At 38.5% G+C, this 17,304-nt stretch overlaps 1 protein-coding gene across 4 annotated transcripts in view; it reads left to right on the top strand.

Moving 5' to 3' along the window:
- GRIA3 (glutamate ionotropic receptor AMPA type subunit 3) overlaps window positions 1-17,304 on the top strand; it is a 330,401-nt gene that overhangs the window by 295,971 nt on the left and 17,126 nt on the right. For 2 of the 4 annotated variants that reach the window (XM_003931097.4, XM_074391692.1), the window contains exons 13-14: window positions 8,556-8,803; window positions 9,365-9,479. In XM_003931097.4, coding sequence (XP_003931146.1) covers window positions 8,556-8,803; window positions 9,365-9,479 — 363 coding nt within the window. The remainder of the gene's footprint in view (window positions 1-8,555; window positions 8,804-9,364; window positions 9,480-17,304) is intronic. The other 2 variants (XM_074391691.1, XM_003931098.4) reach the window with 1 other exon arrangement.

Below are 17,304 nucleotides of genomic sequence, written 5' to 3'. Positions count from 1 at the left end.
AGTACTTGAAAGGCTTCATGGCAGGTAATTCTCACCACAAAAATCTCTTCGTGAGTCGAAACCCAGTGCTTGAGATTTCCACAGTTGGAGTCTTAACTAAGAACTGAATTTCTGTAGTCCTGACACTTATGACTACAATAAAGAACTTGAGAATGAGCCCACCCCAGCCACACCTTGTCCCTCTCTTATAGTCCTTGGACATGTAAGCACAGCGTCCTCTTCCAATCCCATCAAACATTAGAAAAGGCAAAGAAGAAAGGAGGAAAGGAAGCGGAGGTCAGGAGCTCTCCAGAGCTGTGGCATCACTGGCCTTCCTTCCTTCTAGCACCTTGCCCTGTAAGGATCACCTGTCCACGTCCTAGTATTTGGTCAATTCTGTGAGACACCATTTGCTCCTGTATGTTACAGAAGGCACACAAGGCATGCAGGGGTTCTGTAAGTGCTCCATTCAGGCCGATGGAAGCCCAAATTCACCCTTTTGAATTTTTACCACCTAGCCACCTCAGCCTTTATTAAAAGCAGAAATTCCAGAGGACGCTAAATAATTCAGAAGAAAAAGCAGATTGTAGTTTATAATTATATTAACTAAAGGTACAATCTAAAGAAAAAATGGAACAGATTGTCAAGCAATAAATAGTCCACAATACACTGAGAAGGAAAAATGAGTCAGGAAAAGTCCTTTTTGTTAGAAACTCTCACCATATTTCCCTTTCTTCATGTCTCATATACAAGGTAGCCTTCTCCAGCCCCTAAAAGGCACTGTTTATAATGCCAAGACGCCCACTCTCCATTTTGGGGTACGAATCCCCTATTCAAATCAAAATGACCCCTTGCTAAGGGGTAACAGAAGCCATTATACTATTAGTGAACACCTCTATGAGGACCATAACTGTTGATACCAGAAAAAGGGTACAGGATATATCTCTGAGGGAGGCAGACAGTAAAACAGGGAGAAATGATAGAAGATAAGCACCCCAAAGTCAAATCTAGCCTCTTTGATATATATGTATAAGGCTAGTCTTGCACATACGGTGATAGAAATGGACAAAATAGGTATGGTGGTCACAGTGCTCAAAAAAACAATTACATGCATCAAGCTAGCCCATTTTCCTTTGAGGAACACTGAAATACAAAGTGCCTAAAGCCATCTTCCCCTGACCTCTCCCTCATTACGTGGTGGGAATAGAGATGTTACAAACACCAATACTATCTTTACAAGTTATGTAATACTTCATCAGCACTCTGATAGTAAATTAATAGCATAAATGAACAGCATATTATGATTATTGATAATCATGCTTCCAATTTATTAGTCCATTTTGTTAATTCAGTTAATTCTAGACTATCGACATATGGAAAAGTGGATGCTGAATCCTGTCAAATTGAACAATTGTGGTCCTGTCCAAACCACAAGAAGAGATGGTTCCACTGTCCTTTATGTTAATGTCACTATATCAAGCATATTGTGTGCAATCTGGGGGGGCCTCATTTTAGGAGAGACTTTAAAAAAATGAAAAGGGATCTAGAAGATTGTAACCAGAAAAGGGGAGTTGACTGGAATTTGTGTCATAAAAGTAACAGATGAAGGCCCTTAAGATGTTTAGTCTGCAAAAAAGGCAATTAACAGGTGATACTGTGGCAGTAGAGTCCAGGCTGTACATTGTGTTGGAAAGACAGCATATTGATTCTGTATCACTACAAAGGGAAAAGTTACGACCAGCAGGTAACACTTCAATTTTAATATTCACTCATTCTACCGACACATAGTCAGAGTTTGCTGTGTGGCAGGCATTATGCTAGACACCAGTGGCATGGTGACCAAAAAAAAAAAAAAAAAAAAAAAAAAAAAAAAAAAAAAAAAAAAAAAAAAAGACCTAACCCCTATTCTCAAAGAGCTCAGATTTGGCTGGGGATAACCATTGCAAAGCAAAATAATCGGTGCTACCTACAATGGAGAAATGGAAACAGACAGGAGGGACTGCCCAATTCAAGCAGGAGGCAGAAGTAGATTGGAGAGGCGAGGCTTTCATTAAGAATATCAGCCAAACAATAAGAACTTTCTATCAACTTGAATTGTCCTACCATGGAATAAGCTACTTCCAAAGCCTCCTCTGAGCTAGGGAGTGCCTCTTCACTAGAAGCATTTAAGCAAGAAGATATCACTTCATCGGGTGAAAGGTTGAACAAAACAGTTTTTAAGGTGCCTTCTAGCTCTAAAATTCTGTTCTTCTACTGACTCCAAGTGGATATCCTATTTTATCTGATAGGAAAGCAGAAAATTTTATTCACCAAGTTTCCCATTAGCAGTGTTCTGGTTAATGAGAATTTTAATGTATACACTTCAACTTAACTGCAAAACAAATGTAAAAGGAAAAGTTGTCATCCCGCCCATTTTCCTCCACCAACAAAATTTTTAAAATCCAAATTTAAATGATAGTAATTTTTGTTGATGACAGATCATGGTCATTCACCAGGTGTATGTCTGGAGATCCAAATATACAAATAATACTTAAGCATGTGATTTCTCCCATAAAATGAAGTAATGATTCTGTTAATATGGAACTGAAGTATAGTCGTTTATAATACCATTAAAATAAATTCTGCCAGTAAAACAAATTACATTTTCTTTATTATAAAAATATGTAATGTTTTTCCCACTTTCTGTGCTTCAGGAATTGTTCTAAGTATGTATTAACCCATTTAATTTCTCCCAATAAACCTTTGAAGTGTACTCTTTTTAAAAATCCCATTTTGGTGGGCGCAGTGGTGTATGCCTGTAGTCCCAGCTACTCGGCAGGCTGAGGCTGGAGGATCACTTGAGCCCAGGAGTTCTACGCTGTAGTGTGCTATGCTGATCGGGTGTCTGCACTAAGTTTGGCATCAATATGGTGACCTCCCGGGAGGGGGGCACCACCAGGCTGCCTAAGGAGGGTTGAACTGGCCCAGTTCGGAATCGAACAAGTCAAAACTCCCATGCTGATCAGTACTGGGATCACGCCTGTGAATAGCCACTGCACTCCAGCCTGGGCAACATAGCGAGACCTCATCTCTAAAACAGTAATAATAATAAAAGATTTTTTAAAGGAAGAAACAAAATCCCGTTTTTATGGATGAGGAAATTGAGATAATAGACGCTAGATAATTTATGCACTTAGCAAGTGTGATTCAAACTCAGGCAATCTGACTACACACCCTTAAGCACTGCACTATATAGTTACTTTGAACTTATGTGAAGAATAGTTTTATCGCTAAAGCTACTACATGCACAACAACTTGGAGTGAAAAACACCATTGCAAAGAGACACAATGTCTAAGTGGTAGGCTTCTGCGTACCACACTCGCAGGGCCCAATATTAAAATTTTCACATCAACAAAAAGACAAATTTCTTCATTATCTTTGACCTTCATGATCTATTACAAATAGTTAGAGCTATGACTTTTGAAACCATTAATGCTAAGGCTCTACCATATCTGCTGTTTTGGATTAATCTGTTCCTCTTCCATTTATGCGTTTCTCCTTTGGATTTCAGTTGCTAATTATCTAGCAGTGCTTGAGAATTTCTTATGGCCTTTCTTTATAACCATTGCTTGTTCCTTTTTAGGTACAAAATGGTGCTCTGTGGGATGAAAGAAATGAATCGTGGTGGGTTGGAGAATAATGAACTTGTTATGACATATACTGCCCATAAATTGTTTAATTTCTCCCAGATGATAGAGCTAAGCTTCAGTCCCTTTTATTGACTTCTTATTTCAGCCAAAATAAGACAGAATGAAAAAAAAAAAGAAAGAAAAAAAAAGGAAAGAAAGAAAAAAAGAGAAAATGCTACTTTGGTTTTTTTTCTTCTTTCTGATCTGAATGCTATACTGATACTTAAATACTAGTTAGAAAGATAAACATTTCAGCTTAATTTCTCTCACTTATGAGTCATTTCTTTCCACCCCTTCTAATCTCTTTGAGAATTCAGTCATCAAAAAGAGCCCAATAATTTCTGCCACTAAATGACTTGTCATTTAATGCATTCATTAATATCTGCCACATGTATACCACATGCATTTAAAGGGCCTGCTTCAAGCACTGCTATTTATTCTCCTAGAAATGCATCGTTACCTAAAGGAATAAACCTTTTAACCTGTATCAGCAATCAAAAAGCTCAAGTAAATGATGAAGTAAATGAGTCCAAATTATAGTGCACTTGGTTCAGAATTCATGGACCCCTTTGCCCTTGGCTTATAAACTTATCTTTGGAAGCAATGGCCTGTTTGCAAATAGTGTAAAAGACAAATATGTCTAAAGTCTCTCCTTCCTAGAACCCCGACTTGTATTCAGGTCTAGTTGGGCCAAGATGAAGAACAAAAAATAGCTCTTTATAAATGCATAAAAATGCATACCCACTACAGAGTTTTCTATAATGCCAAAAAAAAATGGAAATTCTCTAAGAGCCCTTCAAAAGGTGTTGGGTAAATAAAACATAGCATGTGCATAGATTGAAGAGCTCTGCAGCCATTATAAAGGAGATATGCTTATTCCAGTAAAAGTATTTAAAAAAAAAAAAAAGGTGCAAGGGAATCGTAAAGGCCAAATTCATTATGGTGGTTACTTTTGGTGAGTAGAGAGGAATATGTATTTAGGCAGGGGTAGATAAGCAGACTTTAACTAACTTCATAATGTTTAATTTGTTAAGCTTTATGGCAGGTTCACAGTGTTTTTACATTATTTTTATATCTTTCTGCATATCTGAATTATTTACTATTTTTTAATTCTTTGGGTAACTGACTAGGAAATGTCTACTGAAATAAAATAAAGTCCTTGACAATGTGTTTCATTACAATGTTTAAAAATTGTTTTATGTGTCAAAAGAGGAAAATGTAATATAGAATGAGCATAAATGACTGTGGGTTAGATGTTAATCTTAGAAGGCCTTGATTGTTAGGGATTACTTGGGGGAAGTTATTGATGTGGGCATCAAAGGCAGACTAAGTAGCATTTAAAAAGAGGATTGAAAAGCACATATCCAAATTGCCTTAGCAAGGTACTCAGTGATTTTTAGGAAAAAATCAGCTCTCGAATTCTACAGTGCTATGAAGATAGTGCTGGTAGCCATTTTCACCTGAACTTCTGATATCTTTGTCCAACAATCTGGTTATCACCATGGTCAAGCCTATGCTTCAGTTATTAAGCAAACATATCTTTAGTCTGTCATGTATACAGCAATTTACTGGCTGCCAAGAGGGCTAGCAGAATGAATAAGGCATGGACTTTGTCCTCAGGAGACACTCAAGTAACAGGAAGAGAGACACATAGTTAACTCACCCTACTTCAATTAAGCTCTATAGCAAAGATATGAGCAAATGGCTTTGGGAGAACATCCAAAGAAACACTTCTGTGTGGGCAGGAAAGGGTTAGGAAGGACTTCACAGAAGACATGACATCTGCTCTGGATCTTGTAGATGAATTAGGTAATTCAAGCAGAAGCAAAAGCATAACCAAAGGCATAAAAGACATGGAAGTGGCTTATTTCAGTGACCAGTGAGTAGCCCAGCATGACCTAATCATAGGAGAGTATAGCCAAGATCATAAGCACTCTTGAATATCATACATAAGAGTTAAGATTTTTTTTTTTCTGTAGGTATTAGGGAACTATCAGAGGGTTTTAAAGAATGAAGTAACTTGATCAAGTTTTCATTTTGGAAGAATCACTGGAGGATAAATTGAATAGAGAGATGAAGCAGGAAGACCAGTTAGAAGCGAGATAGTCTAGACAAAGCAATGATGGAGCCTGACCAAGGGAGGGCAATAGTAATGAGAAAGAAAAGAAGATGGGAAGACAGATTCTAAAGGCATAGCTACACTAGAATAAACATGGCAGAATGAGGGAGTGAGGGAAAAGTAAAACCAAACCCTCTAGCTTGGAGGTTAGGTGGTTTGCTGATAGAATGTAGAAGGAAGCTCAGGCTTTACAAAGTGGATAATATAGATTTGGTTTGGAAAAGCTTAATCTGAAAATGTCTGTAGGCTCATCAGGTGGAGATGTCCAACAGCAGGGCTTGTTTGCTATCTCCCCAAAATACATCTGGAATCCAGCCTCTTCTTTCCACCTCCATCACTCCCACACTAGTCCAAGCCACAATCATCTCTCCTCTGGGCTATTAGAATCACCCCCTAACTAATTTCCCTTTCTTCCACTCTGACCCACCTTATAGTCTATTCTCCAAATGGCAGTCAGAGTAATCCATTAAAATTTTAACTAAGACCTTATCACACCCCTCCTCAAAATCTTCCAATCGTTTCCTATAACAGGAAGAATAAATCCAAACTTTTTCTCATGACCTCCAGGGCTCTACAAGATCTGGCCTCTGATTATCCCCTTAAGCTCATTTCCTACCACTCTCCCTTTTTCTCATTTAATTTCAGTCTCAGTGGCTTCTTTTGCTACAATTTGTGCAAATCAAATGTGTTCCCATCTCAGTGAACAGTTTCAGCAACTCCTCCATGAGGGTATGATTGCCATAAACACAATGCTTAACGTCCATGGTGATCCAGCTGGGCAAGGTGGCTCACCCCAGTAATCCTGGTACTTTACCAGGTGAAGGTGAGAGGATTGCTTGAGGCCAGCAATTTGAGTCCATGGTGATAGCTCTGGAAGTTCCAGCCCCTCTGGAATTATTTCGGCAGGTCCAAGCAGGCCCCAAAAAGATACAATGTAGCCAGCCAACGTCTGGAGAAGAGCAAATAAACAAATAATCCAGAAATCTGGGGTGGGGGCCAGGAAACCCCACAAAAAGACGTTTGAAAACATGGTGTATGTTTATTGTTCCTGCCATGCTATCTCGACCTCTGGTCAAGTATCACCTTAGAATTTTTTTCTGCTATTTTCATTCCTAAGGACCTAGCTCTCACCTCAATTGAAAGTTTTTGAGTCATTGAGTCTACAGTTTTTTAATATATACTCCAGAATGACTAACATAGGGCTAGACACACAGTAAGCATTTCATACATGTTCTAGGGACCACCCCAGTTGATACGAAATTCAGTGGGATTATATGCAAAATTCCAAAACGTAAAGAAGAGAGAGACTTGACTCGGCAGAAGTAAGTTTTGGTTTGGCCTCAACCTGAGTTGAGGGAAAGACTCTATTCACTCTATTATATTCTTCCAGTGCTTCTCAATATATAAATATTTCTTGAAAGGATAGATGAATGACTGAATACATTAATGCAAACTTAAGCAGCATTGGTAGAAAGTACTGCTCCAGGCCAGGTGCTCAGGCCTGCGATCCCAACACTTTGGGAGGGTGATGGGGGAGATCCACTTGGGCCCAGGAGTTTGAGACCAGCCTGGGCAACATAGTGACATCTCATTTCTACCAAAAAAAAATTAACAAAATTAGCTGGGTTTGGCAGTGCACACTTGTAGTCCCAATTATTCAGGAGGCTGATGCAGGAGGATCATTTGAGCCTGAGAGGTCACGGCTACAGTTAACTAAGATCGCACCACTGCACTCTATCCTGGGCAAGAGAGTGAGAAACTGTCTCAAAAAAAAAAAAGAAGAAGAAGAAGAAAATAATGCTCCAAAACGATAAGCTTGTTTGTTGTTTTCATTCTGTTTTGGCCATTTATTAGGGGTACTGTGTCTGTTTCTATACACTACAATTACAGACAGACATTACCAACTAGAATGTGCCTACGAGTGGAAAACCAAAGTTGTCAGAGTTCTGGAAACTATCAGTGAGTAGAGTTTCACGTGATGAAGGATGAGAAGGGGACATAATAAAAGCCTTTCAATAATTAAAGAACCACTGTACATTAAAAAAAAAAGAACCATTGTACAAAAGGACAGAATTATTGTATATAGCTCTAGTGGATAGTACTGGGGGTGGGGGGAGTGAATTAAAATACTACCTATTGAATACAATATTCACTACCTAGCTGACCGGATCCGTACTCCAAACCTTAGCATCACACAATATTCCCATGTAACACATTTGCAAATATACCCCGTGTCTAAAATAAAAGTTGAAATTGTAAAAAGGAATGAGACTATAGGAAAACAAAGATCAGCTCAGAATAAGGCAGTACTTTCTTACAATGATTGATGTCCCATGCTGGAGTGGGCTGACTAAAATGGCTATACACTCCCTTACAATGGTCTTTGATTAGGCATATTCTGCTATGATTAGATAAACATAGCAGGATATTGGAGAGAAGATTTTTTCATTGAGAGGAAGATTAAACTAAGAAAATGTTTTTCAAACCAGACTGTAACCAATTAGAGGGGCCATGAAATCAATTTAGTGGGTCCTGAGCAACGTTGTTTTAAACGAATTCCAACAGAGTAGAAAATATCAGAGAGCATCACACATTACAAGGGTGAGTGTGGTTTTTGAGAACTTGTTTTGGAAATATGTTTACATTTGTATGAATGTGTCTGCTCTACTAGGTTGCAGTGTAACGTGTTTTTTATTACTGTGGATTGCAATTTAAAAAACTACTGCACTAAGTCCTCCTCCAGATTGAATATCTGGCAGCTCTAAGAGCTCTTATCTCTTTGGTGCAGAGATCCAAAATTGCTGTGTACGAGAAAATGTGGTCTTACATGAAATCAGCAGAGCCATCTGTGTTTACCAAAACAACAGCAGACGGAGTGGCCCGAGTGCGAAAGTCCAAGGGAAAGTTCGCCTTCCTGCTGGAGTCAACCATGAATGAGTACATTGAGCAGAGAAAACCATGTGATACGATGAAAGTTGGTGGAAATCTGGATTCCAAAGGCTATGGTGTGGCAACCCCTAAAGGCTCAGCATTAAGGTGGGTGGAATAATATAACAATATCCGTGTTGTTATAGTATTCCACCTACCCTGATGCATTTTGTTGTCATTTTCTTTCTTGTGGATTTTGAGGTAACTTTTAAAAGTTTAAAATCTGCAATATTCCATGGAGTTAAATAAGACGGTAAATTATGGTTTCATCTATTTAATGCATCCATTTTTTTTAATGTTCTCTCTCTGTGTTGTCCTCTCTGACTGTTTGTTGCTGTTTTAATTTTACAGTTCAACGGCTTTTTCAATTTAAATGGTAAAAGCCAAGTTATGGTGCCATATGTGACGAATGTTAATTGCATGGATGTGGTGTTCTTGTTACTTTTTTTCTCAAAGACAATTTCCCCATCCCGCACACTTCAGTTTTGAGCAAATGTTATCCTCCATGCCACCTTCCAATATTTAACCCTGTATTTGCTGTACAGACATTTTTATAGCTCCACGTTCTGTGAAATTTAGCCAATTTGTCCTCTTGTGCTCCTTTTTATACGTTAACGATTTCCTAAGCATTTGTGCATTTTCTTACAAGTTATGTTTTATCGTTTCAAGAAATGCTGTTAACCTGGCAGTATTAAAACTGAATGAGCAAGGCCTCTTGGACAAATTGAAAAACAAATGGTGGTACGACAAAGGAGAGTGCGGCAGCGGGGGCGGTGACTCCAAGGTCAGCCTCAATGTCACCACAACCGGGTACCCTTAGTGACGAGTAATCGGCAAGACTGTTATCTTATTATTGAGGAGAGAGCACAAGACTCACACATAAAGTGGAATGACCAGGTTATTCCCCTGCCTGGCAGCTTTGGGAACCAAAAGGACTTCAGGGCACTGCCCGCATTTTTGATCTAACTTGGGTCCCTTCTTAAACTCCCAGACAGAGGCTCCAACCACACCCTTTCCCTTCCTTCACCCACCAGATTGGTTGCATTATGAAGGCCATGATGTGGGTTTCAATGCCCTAGGCTTTCAAGAGTCCAAGGCTTTCCTGTGAAACTGTCCCCGCCTGCCTCAGTTGAGTGGTATGAAAAATCAGACCCATCTACTGAAAAGTCAGGGCATAGCCTTTTTTTTTCTAGGTTGTGATGGTTGCTCACAAAGGTTGGTTGGTTGAGTAAGGGTGGCTTCTTCAATTATGTGTCTGAGTGATGAGGTGTTGTTCTCTATATGTGATAGCCCATTTAAGCAGGCCCCACTTAACTTGAAAGCCAAATATCAAGCTCGGTTTCAAGTTAAATGGGGTCTTTCTTCAATAGGCCACCCCATATAGAGACTTTGCAAAGAGATTTTGTATATTTAAGCAAGTGCGTCGCCTAACTGTGATACTTTATGTGTGTATAAATTCCTGATTTGGCTTCTCCTTAGCCATGTTCTTGGTTCAGGTAGGTCTAATTGTTATCCAGGCTGCCATCATGAGAAAACCCATCTTACTTGGCATTCCTTTGGCTTCTAATGCTCTTTGGAGCTAGAATGAATGAATAGCCATCATCCAAGCAACAAGAAATAGGGGCAAACTCCGAAGCCACAATACCAAGTCATGGAAAGACACTTGGGGTAAGTACAGGAGAGGACCTGAAAACAGAATCCTCCATGGCCCAAGGGGCATGAGAATTATATTGAAGCATGTAAAATCACATCTTGTACGACCAAGATCCCATGGGCATCTTAAAGTGAAGAACAGTGTTTCCCAACCACAGACCAACAGACAGGCAAGCCAAAACTTTTCTTCTTCAAAGACAATGGTTGCACTTCTGCTCCTCTCTTTCCCTCTCTATCCCTCAGGATCCTGATGGAAAAGTTAGTTTGCCAGTCTGCAAATACAATATGGGTTTGGAAACACTGATCCAGAGCACTTTCAAAGAAATAAATTTTAAAAGAACTTTCTTCAGCAAACAATCTTACCAGGCATTGGCATGGCCTTTTATTGTAAAACCTTGATTAACCAGAACTCACCAAACCAGTACCCCAACTAACTGAATTGCCCTCTCAGTACTTCACATTGATGAGAAAGCAGCAATAGTATTCCATAAAAGAAGACTGCAAGAAATTGATTTTTCAAAAAATTACTTACCAAGAGGCGGCCTGTGGTGGGGTCACATTCGGCTCTTTCTCCTATATCTTCTCTCCATCTGGATTGACCCTCAAATGTTAGAGGCTGCCTCCCTGAAGCAAGAAAGTAGATACAAGCACTTTAAGAAAAAATGTTATTAGCCAAGAATGAACAAAATGAGTATTCTTAATGAAAATTCCATTCATCCCTTATGGATTCCAATTAATCAAGGTTTTACTATGTGTCAAAAAGCAGTAACTTTCTTTCCCACCAGTGTGAACTGATGACATTGACAATTTAGCCAAGCTCTTGGCTCATTTGATTTTTATAGTGGCCAACTTGATGGCCAAAGTATTTAGCACTTTCTTCCCAGTCTGTTTTTCATGTTATTAGCACGGAGCACCTAACTGTATCATTGAAGTGAGTTGCAGAGTGAAAATTGAGCTGGATTGGATGCATTGCTCTCATGAATTCATCATTATACTCATCATGGTTAAAAAGGAGCCATGGACTGTAACAAGATGACTCTAAAACATCCACATGATGCCAAGTGCCCAGAAGTTTTCAGATAACCAGACGTTTGATGTTATATAAACAAAAAAATCTGCATGTATTTGGCTGCATTTTTACTTTTCACCCAGATGTTTTGGCACACGAAGACCCCAAAACTTTAGACCAGCTATTTTTAAATTACAACCAGCAATCAACTTTTTTTCCTCAGCTAGTACTGCTGCAAAGTTTTTTATCAAGTAACTTTATTGACAGCTCACCATTTCCAGATTATCTGAATTTTGATATGCAAATAGAAAAATATTTCAGTAGATCCTAAATGTTTTCAACTTCTCTAACCATAGTGCTACCTGCCAGGCAGCTTTCAAATCGCTTTTCTTGGTCATTCCTACAGCCAGTCTTTTGAAATAAGTCAACCCTTTTCTCAACTATGGATAATAGTATGATCAGTGCTGCATACCCAACGATTGCTTATTCCATCTCTGGATTACCAAGAAGCTTGCCTTTATCTTCTTCCTTCTTGCTGCCTGCTGTTTTCTGAGAGTGAGCAAGAGAAGGGGCAAGAGATGAACTTGAATCTGGTTACCACTACTTGTTAGTGATGCTGAAAAAAAAAATGGAGAAGGAGGTAGAAATGGCAGTAAAACCTCATTAATTTGGAGCCCTCTAATTGTTTATGATAAACTAGACAGGGACCACTCTACAAGTTAACTTTATATTATCAGGCATGGGGACAATAAAGGTTTGTTAAACAAATGAAGAGTTTAGACTGGAATGTCAGTTGAATTTTTTCTTAAGAGAACAAACCCTTTTCAAATGTTGGAAGCACTTATTAGATATAATCATATTCATTACATATCTATCTGCTAAAGTAGTTCTCACGAGAATCTCCACTAAGGCAATGTTTTATAGTCAATTTGAATTACAAAATAGACTTAAAGTAATAACATTGTCATTCTTCAAACCTATTTTGTAATAAGGACTTGCTTTACTCATTCAAACAATCCTTTCCCTCTGTTCCTCCAAATCAGTAAGGTTTTACTATATTAGCAAAATAACTTGAGATTTACACCTCTTCACTATGTCCCATCTCATTAACATAACAGTTGACTGTTGAGTATACCAACATTTCACAGAGAAAGTAAGATTCAGAGATGGTAATGACTTTGAGAAGGTCACACAGCTAATGCTGCCACAAATCGCTGCTGACTTTCAGAGTCACCTCTTGTGATAATATTGCAGATGGCATTTTAGCACCACCACCTATCGAATGAGCAATGTGAATCTGATTGCATGTGATACGTTTCCATAAGAATCAGGTTTATTCGCAACTACCTTGTTACTAGGCAAATGGCATATTTTAGCTGTTCCAGCCCTCAGTACTGATTACTAAAAATGACAATAATCACAACGCCTGACATTTATAAGTGCTTTTGCTTTTTCAAAATACTTTTAGGCCTATTATCTCTGAAAGCAGGAGAGGGAGAAATACCTGTATCACTTATCTTTCTGTCTCTCTCTCTCTTGCAACCTTTAAATAATGATAAATGGGCAATTATGTTAAGTCATTGACTTTTTCTTCCCTCACATGAGACATTATACATTCTGAGATTAGTCTAGAAAAGTCACCATACTATGGAAAGAAACAGCAAATTTTCAGGCTATTGTAAATGTACATGAGCTTAAATTAATAAAACTAATATTTTATTATTTTATTTTATTTTATTTTATTTCTATGGATACAAGGGATTAAGAACCAGGTCAGTCTCTGAGGCAGCCTCTGAACTAGACCTACAAACTGGAACCAGAATACTCCTTGGCTTTACCAATTTCCCAAACCTGAGCTAATAGGACCTAAACAAAACAGACTTGATTGTTTCTTGATGAACTGTAAATGCACATGCAAGGATCATGTAAATTAGAGCCGTGGTTTGTGAATTTTTAACCTGCAAATCACCCTTTTGTGTTCATGCCTTATTATAATGTGTGTGCAAATGCAGTAATTAAGAGCCAGTAGGTTGTTTCAATGATAAACCCAGGTCACCAGGGGTTTGTGATATAGCCAGTGAAAGTCTATCGTTGTAAATCACAGCAGAATGGGGAATTTATGTGCAGAACTACCACATAGGCACATCAGCCTCCTTCTGCAGCTGCCTGTCTCCTCAAACATTTATGTTCTTATCCCCCCATCCACCCTACTTCATTCCCTTAATCTTGGGTAAAGGGCACCGGCTTGACTTTCCCGTCTAGCCTTACCTTACTACAGAGGGTAGGGTCAGTGAAACAAGTTAGTGGTGACTGAGGTGGAAAGTTCTTACAAACTCTACCCAACTTCACCCTAGAATTATACCAGATTTCAGTTCTCTCTAGGAATTAAAATAGACTCCCAGTGTCCATATATGCCAAGATTAAAATCAGCACATGTGTGCTCTTGGCAACATTGGAACAGAAAATTTAAAGGGACCATTCTGAACCCCTTGACTGCAATGAGAATTATAGGATAGGTGGGTGCCTTAACTTGAAAGGAATATAAGGAAATGAGGGAGGCATATAAGGAAATGAGGGAGGAGGATGGGCTATGCAATTGAACCTCCATTATTTCAGTAAATGGTAAGATGCTCATTATGACTAATAGCATATTGATAGAGAAATGCAGTTTTACTATATCTTCAAAAATATATAGGAACTAGAATAAACTGACCAATGTGATGCTAAGAAAAAACTTAGGGAATTTGTTTAAATTGTTTCCAAAAAAATACCTGCAATTAAAATCAGTTGTGTTTCCTTTCACATAGGTGCTGTCAAGGTACCTAAAAAGAGTTTGTTCTCTGAAGAAATTAAAACATGTTCCTCCTCCCTATCACTAGCTATCTTTGTTTGTTTGTTTGTTTGTTTTAATCCCATGCATTTGCTTAGCAAGCCTCCTATTCAAAGATAGTAAAAAGTTATACTCTCGGATAGCCCATTTCCAAAATCCCTCAGCTTCATATTTGGCAGAACATAGATGAATGAGGTTATACTGTATTTCTCATTGGTGCAAATGAGATCTTCAGTTTTGTGTGTATTTCTTCTTCTTCCATGTATGTCTACAATTCTCCTCTCCTATGCACCATCTCTTAACCACTTCTCTTCCACACCCAGAATTCTTTGACTTTCTTGGGCCATGGGTAATGGATATGAATCTGCATCTGCCTTTACCTGCAACAAAATGGACCTTTTATTGGCAGGAGCCATCCCTGAAGGTAGACATTTCGGATACCCAGGGTTAAGATGGATCCCAATGACTCTTTATTGACACTGTTATGTGTGTAGGCAAGAATCATTACAGATCGATGGCACTTCCTGGGTCTTAGCAGAAGTTCCTGTGAATCCCCAAGACTCTGGTTTGGGATCGAGGAGTAGGGTGAGTATATTACGCTCTTCGTTGGTTTGCATGATTCTATGCTGGTACTGCCTCGTGGAAGTATGAAGAACCTGACAGTTTTCTTTCCTGATAGTCACTAAATTTGCTCCTTGAACTTACTCAGGTCTTCTTCCCAAGAGCAAATCCTCACTTTCTCTCACGTGGCTGCTTCAAGCAAGAGATCTGTTACCTTAAGAACTGAAACAGTCCAGTGGCTGCCAAAACCATTGATTTTGCCAAATGATGCTAAAGAATAAATTCCACCACCGGAAAAAAATATAATCCAGAAAGAAAACATTTTTTAAAATAATTCCATTCTAATGATTTTTATAAAAATTGACTGTGGCATTAACATGGTTTCTATGATTAGGACACTATTATTGCCTTTAGTGCTATCCTGATAACATGAATGTGTTTCTTACTGACAAATAATGGTCAAATGTCCAACACCACAGCTACAGAAAGAGCCACAGGGATGAAAAGCCTGAAGGTAAGAATGCTGTTATACAGTTGCCAAGAGGAAAGACACCATTGCAATGGTAGTGAAATGGTGTATGTTTATTCCCTTTCTGCCCTTTGAAGACCAAATCATTCAGTTTCCTTTCATTTGGAGAGAAAGTTATACACAATCTCTGAAAGGTAGGACAGCCATGGAAAAGAAACATGAAAAATTTGATGTAATTGAAATATATTTTCTTAATGTGGGAGTTGGGGTTGGTGAAACAGGGTGGGGGCAAATTGCTTTTATGAACAATTGAAATCCATTCTCTTTTGACTTTCTAGAGAGCGGTATAGCATTTGGCCCTTGGCACATGAGGCTGATCCCCATTGATCAGAAGTGGCAAAAGTGTTGTCCAAGTGCTGGATTCACCTTTTTGCTTAATTTCATCTGGCATTGAAGCAAATATTACTCAAAATATAGACCTAAGGCAATGGCATCAAGTATATATATATATATATATATATATATATATATATATATATATATATATATATATTCCTGTCTAACATCACTGCTGGAAGTGCAGATGTGATGTGTAGATGCTAGAATGTATGCTAAAAGAGGGTGGTATATGCCCTGGCATGGCAACCAGATCTGATTTCAGATCTGATATATAGAGTTCATTTGTTGCAATCTAGCTAAAACCGGTTATTTTTCTAGGAGTTTAGCTAAAACTGATTATTTTTCTATGAGTCATGGTCAAGGGATGGCTATTGGAAATAAAAGAGGATGTTGGCACCCATCAGATTGAACTCTCAATGCATATTTTGCCTAGGATCAGGGAAATGAGTTAAATGTCTTCAGAAACATTCATCATATGAGTTTCTGGTACAGATCTGTTTCTCCTCATTCTATGCTTCTCTAGGTGACATTGCAATGAACTAAGAAAAACACACTTATACATAATAAAACCCAACCAAATTTTATAGTTTGATTTTTTCAGTGGATCTTAAAACAGAGTTTTCAAGTGAATTCATACCAGCTATGTGTTTGAGCAAGTGTCTATGACCACATTTTGATCAAAACTTAGCATTTTCCCTGCACCCCTTCTCTCTGTCAGGGACAAATTGGGAAAGAGGTCTTCCCAGACACTTGGGTTCAACCTATAGATGGAGAAGTTGAACAGAGGTCCAGTTTGGCAGTTCAGTAGCAATCTGTCAGTGAAATATACAACCTATGGAATCAAGGAGTCTAATGCTCGGTATTTGAGAGGCTGTAATTTAGAAATGCCCCACTGGCTTTACCCATATATGTAAGAGTTGCTTCTGGGGCTGCTGCTGCAGCACAGATACTCATCAATAGGTTTCAATCACTAACATTGTTAGGCCCTTAGTAAAATGACTCACAGCTTTCAACTCTTAATGTTATATGCATGCATTACTGAATTTGTGAATTTATTCTTTGCACTAGTACTAAATTATACCAATAACAAGGAGTTAAATAGATTTGAGCTACATTCGTGAACTACATGGATATAAATACTCTGTCAGAGATGGCTTCTAGCAGCTAAGCACTGCATAACTGCAAATCATTGTAGCTGCCCCTTGTTAAATGAGGATCATTTGGGTTGCCAGAATTCAGTAATGCCAGCAGTCATATATGCACGTGCTCCCAGGTTGTGCAGAAAGCCCAGGCTGATCCAAGGATGGAAGGATTGAAATAAAATCCTCATTTTCCTAGAATCCTACATTCAGGAACCCCTGTGAAAACAAGGGGATAGAGATTTGTTTTAAAGGGCTTCAGACACTAGTGTACTCAAGGGCATATTCTGAACTGCCATGGCCTCAAACAGCTGCTATATAGAGAGATAAATCCCTTCATTATACATATCCCAGGTTAATCTACAGAAAGGAATGTAAAGTACCACATAGTAAATTCTTTCATTCAGTAAATATTCTTCTTTTGCTTGATCATCAATGTGGCTTCATCTTAATAAAGCAAAACCAACCTGGAAAGAGATGTCTGTGACTACCTGGACATGCTTGTTATGTCCCAGGTGATTGATGCTGAGGCTTTTCCAGAGAATGCTA

Source organism: Saimiri boliviensis, chromosome X (assembly GCF_048565385.1).
Source record: "Saimiri boliviensis isolate mSaiBol1 chromosome X, mSaiBol1.pri, whole genome shotgun sequence".
NCBI classification, from domain to species: Eukaryota; Metazoa; Chordata; class Mammalia; order Primates; family Cebidae; genus Saimiri; species Saimiri boliviensis.
This window is presented reverse-complemented; position numbering and strand designations above follow the sequence as displayed.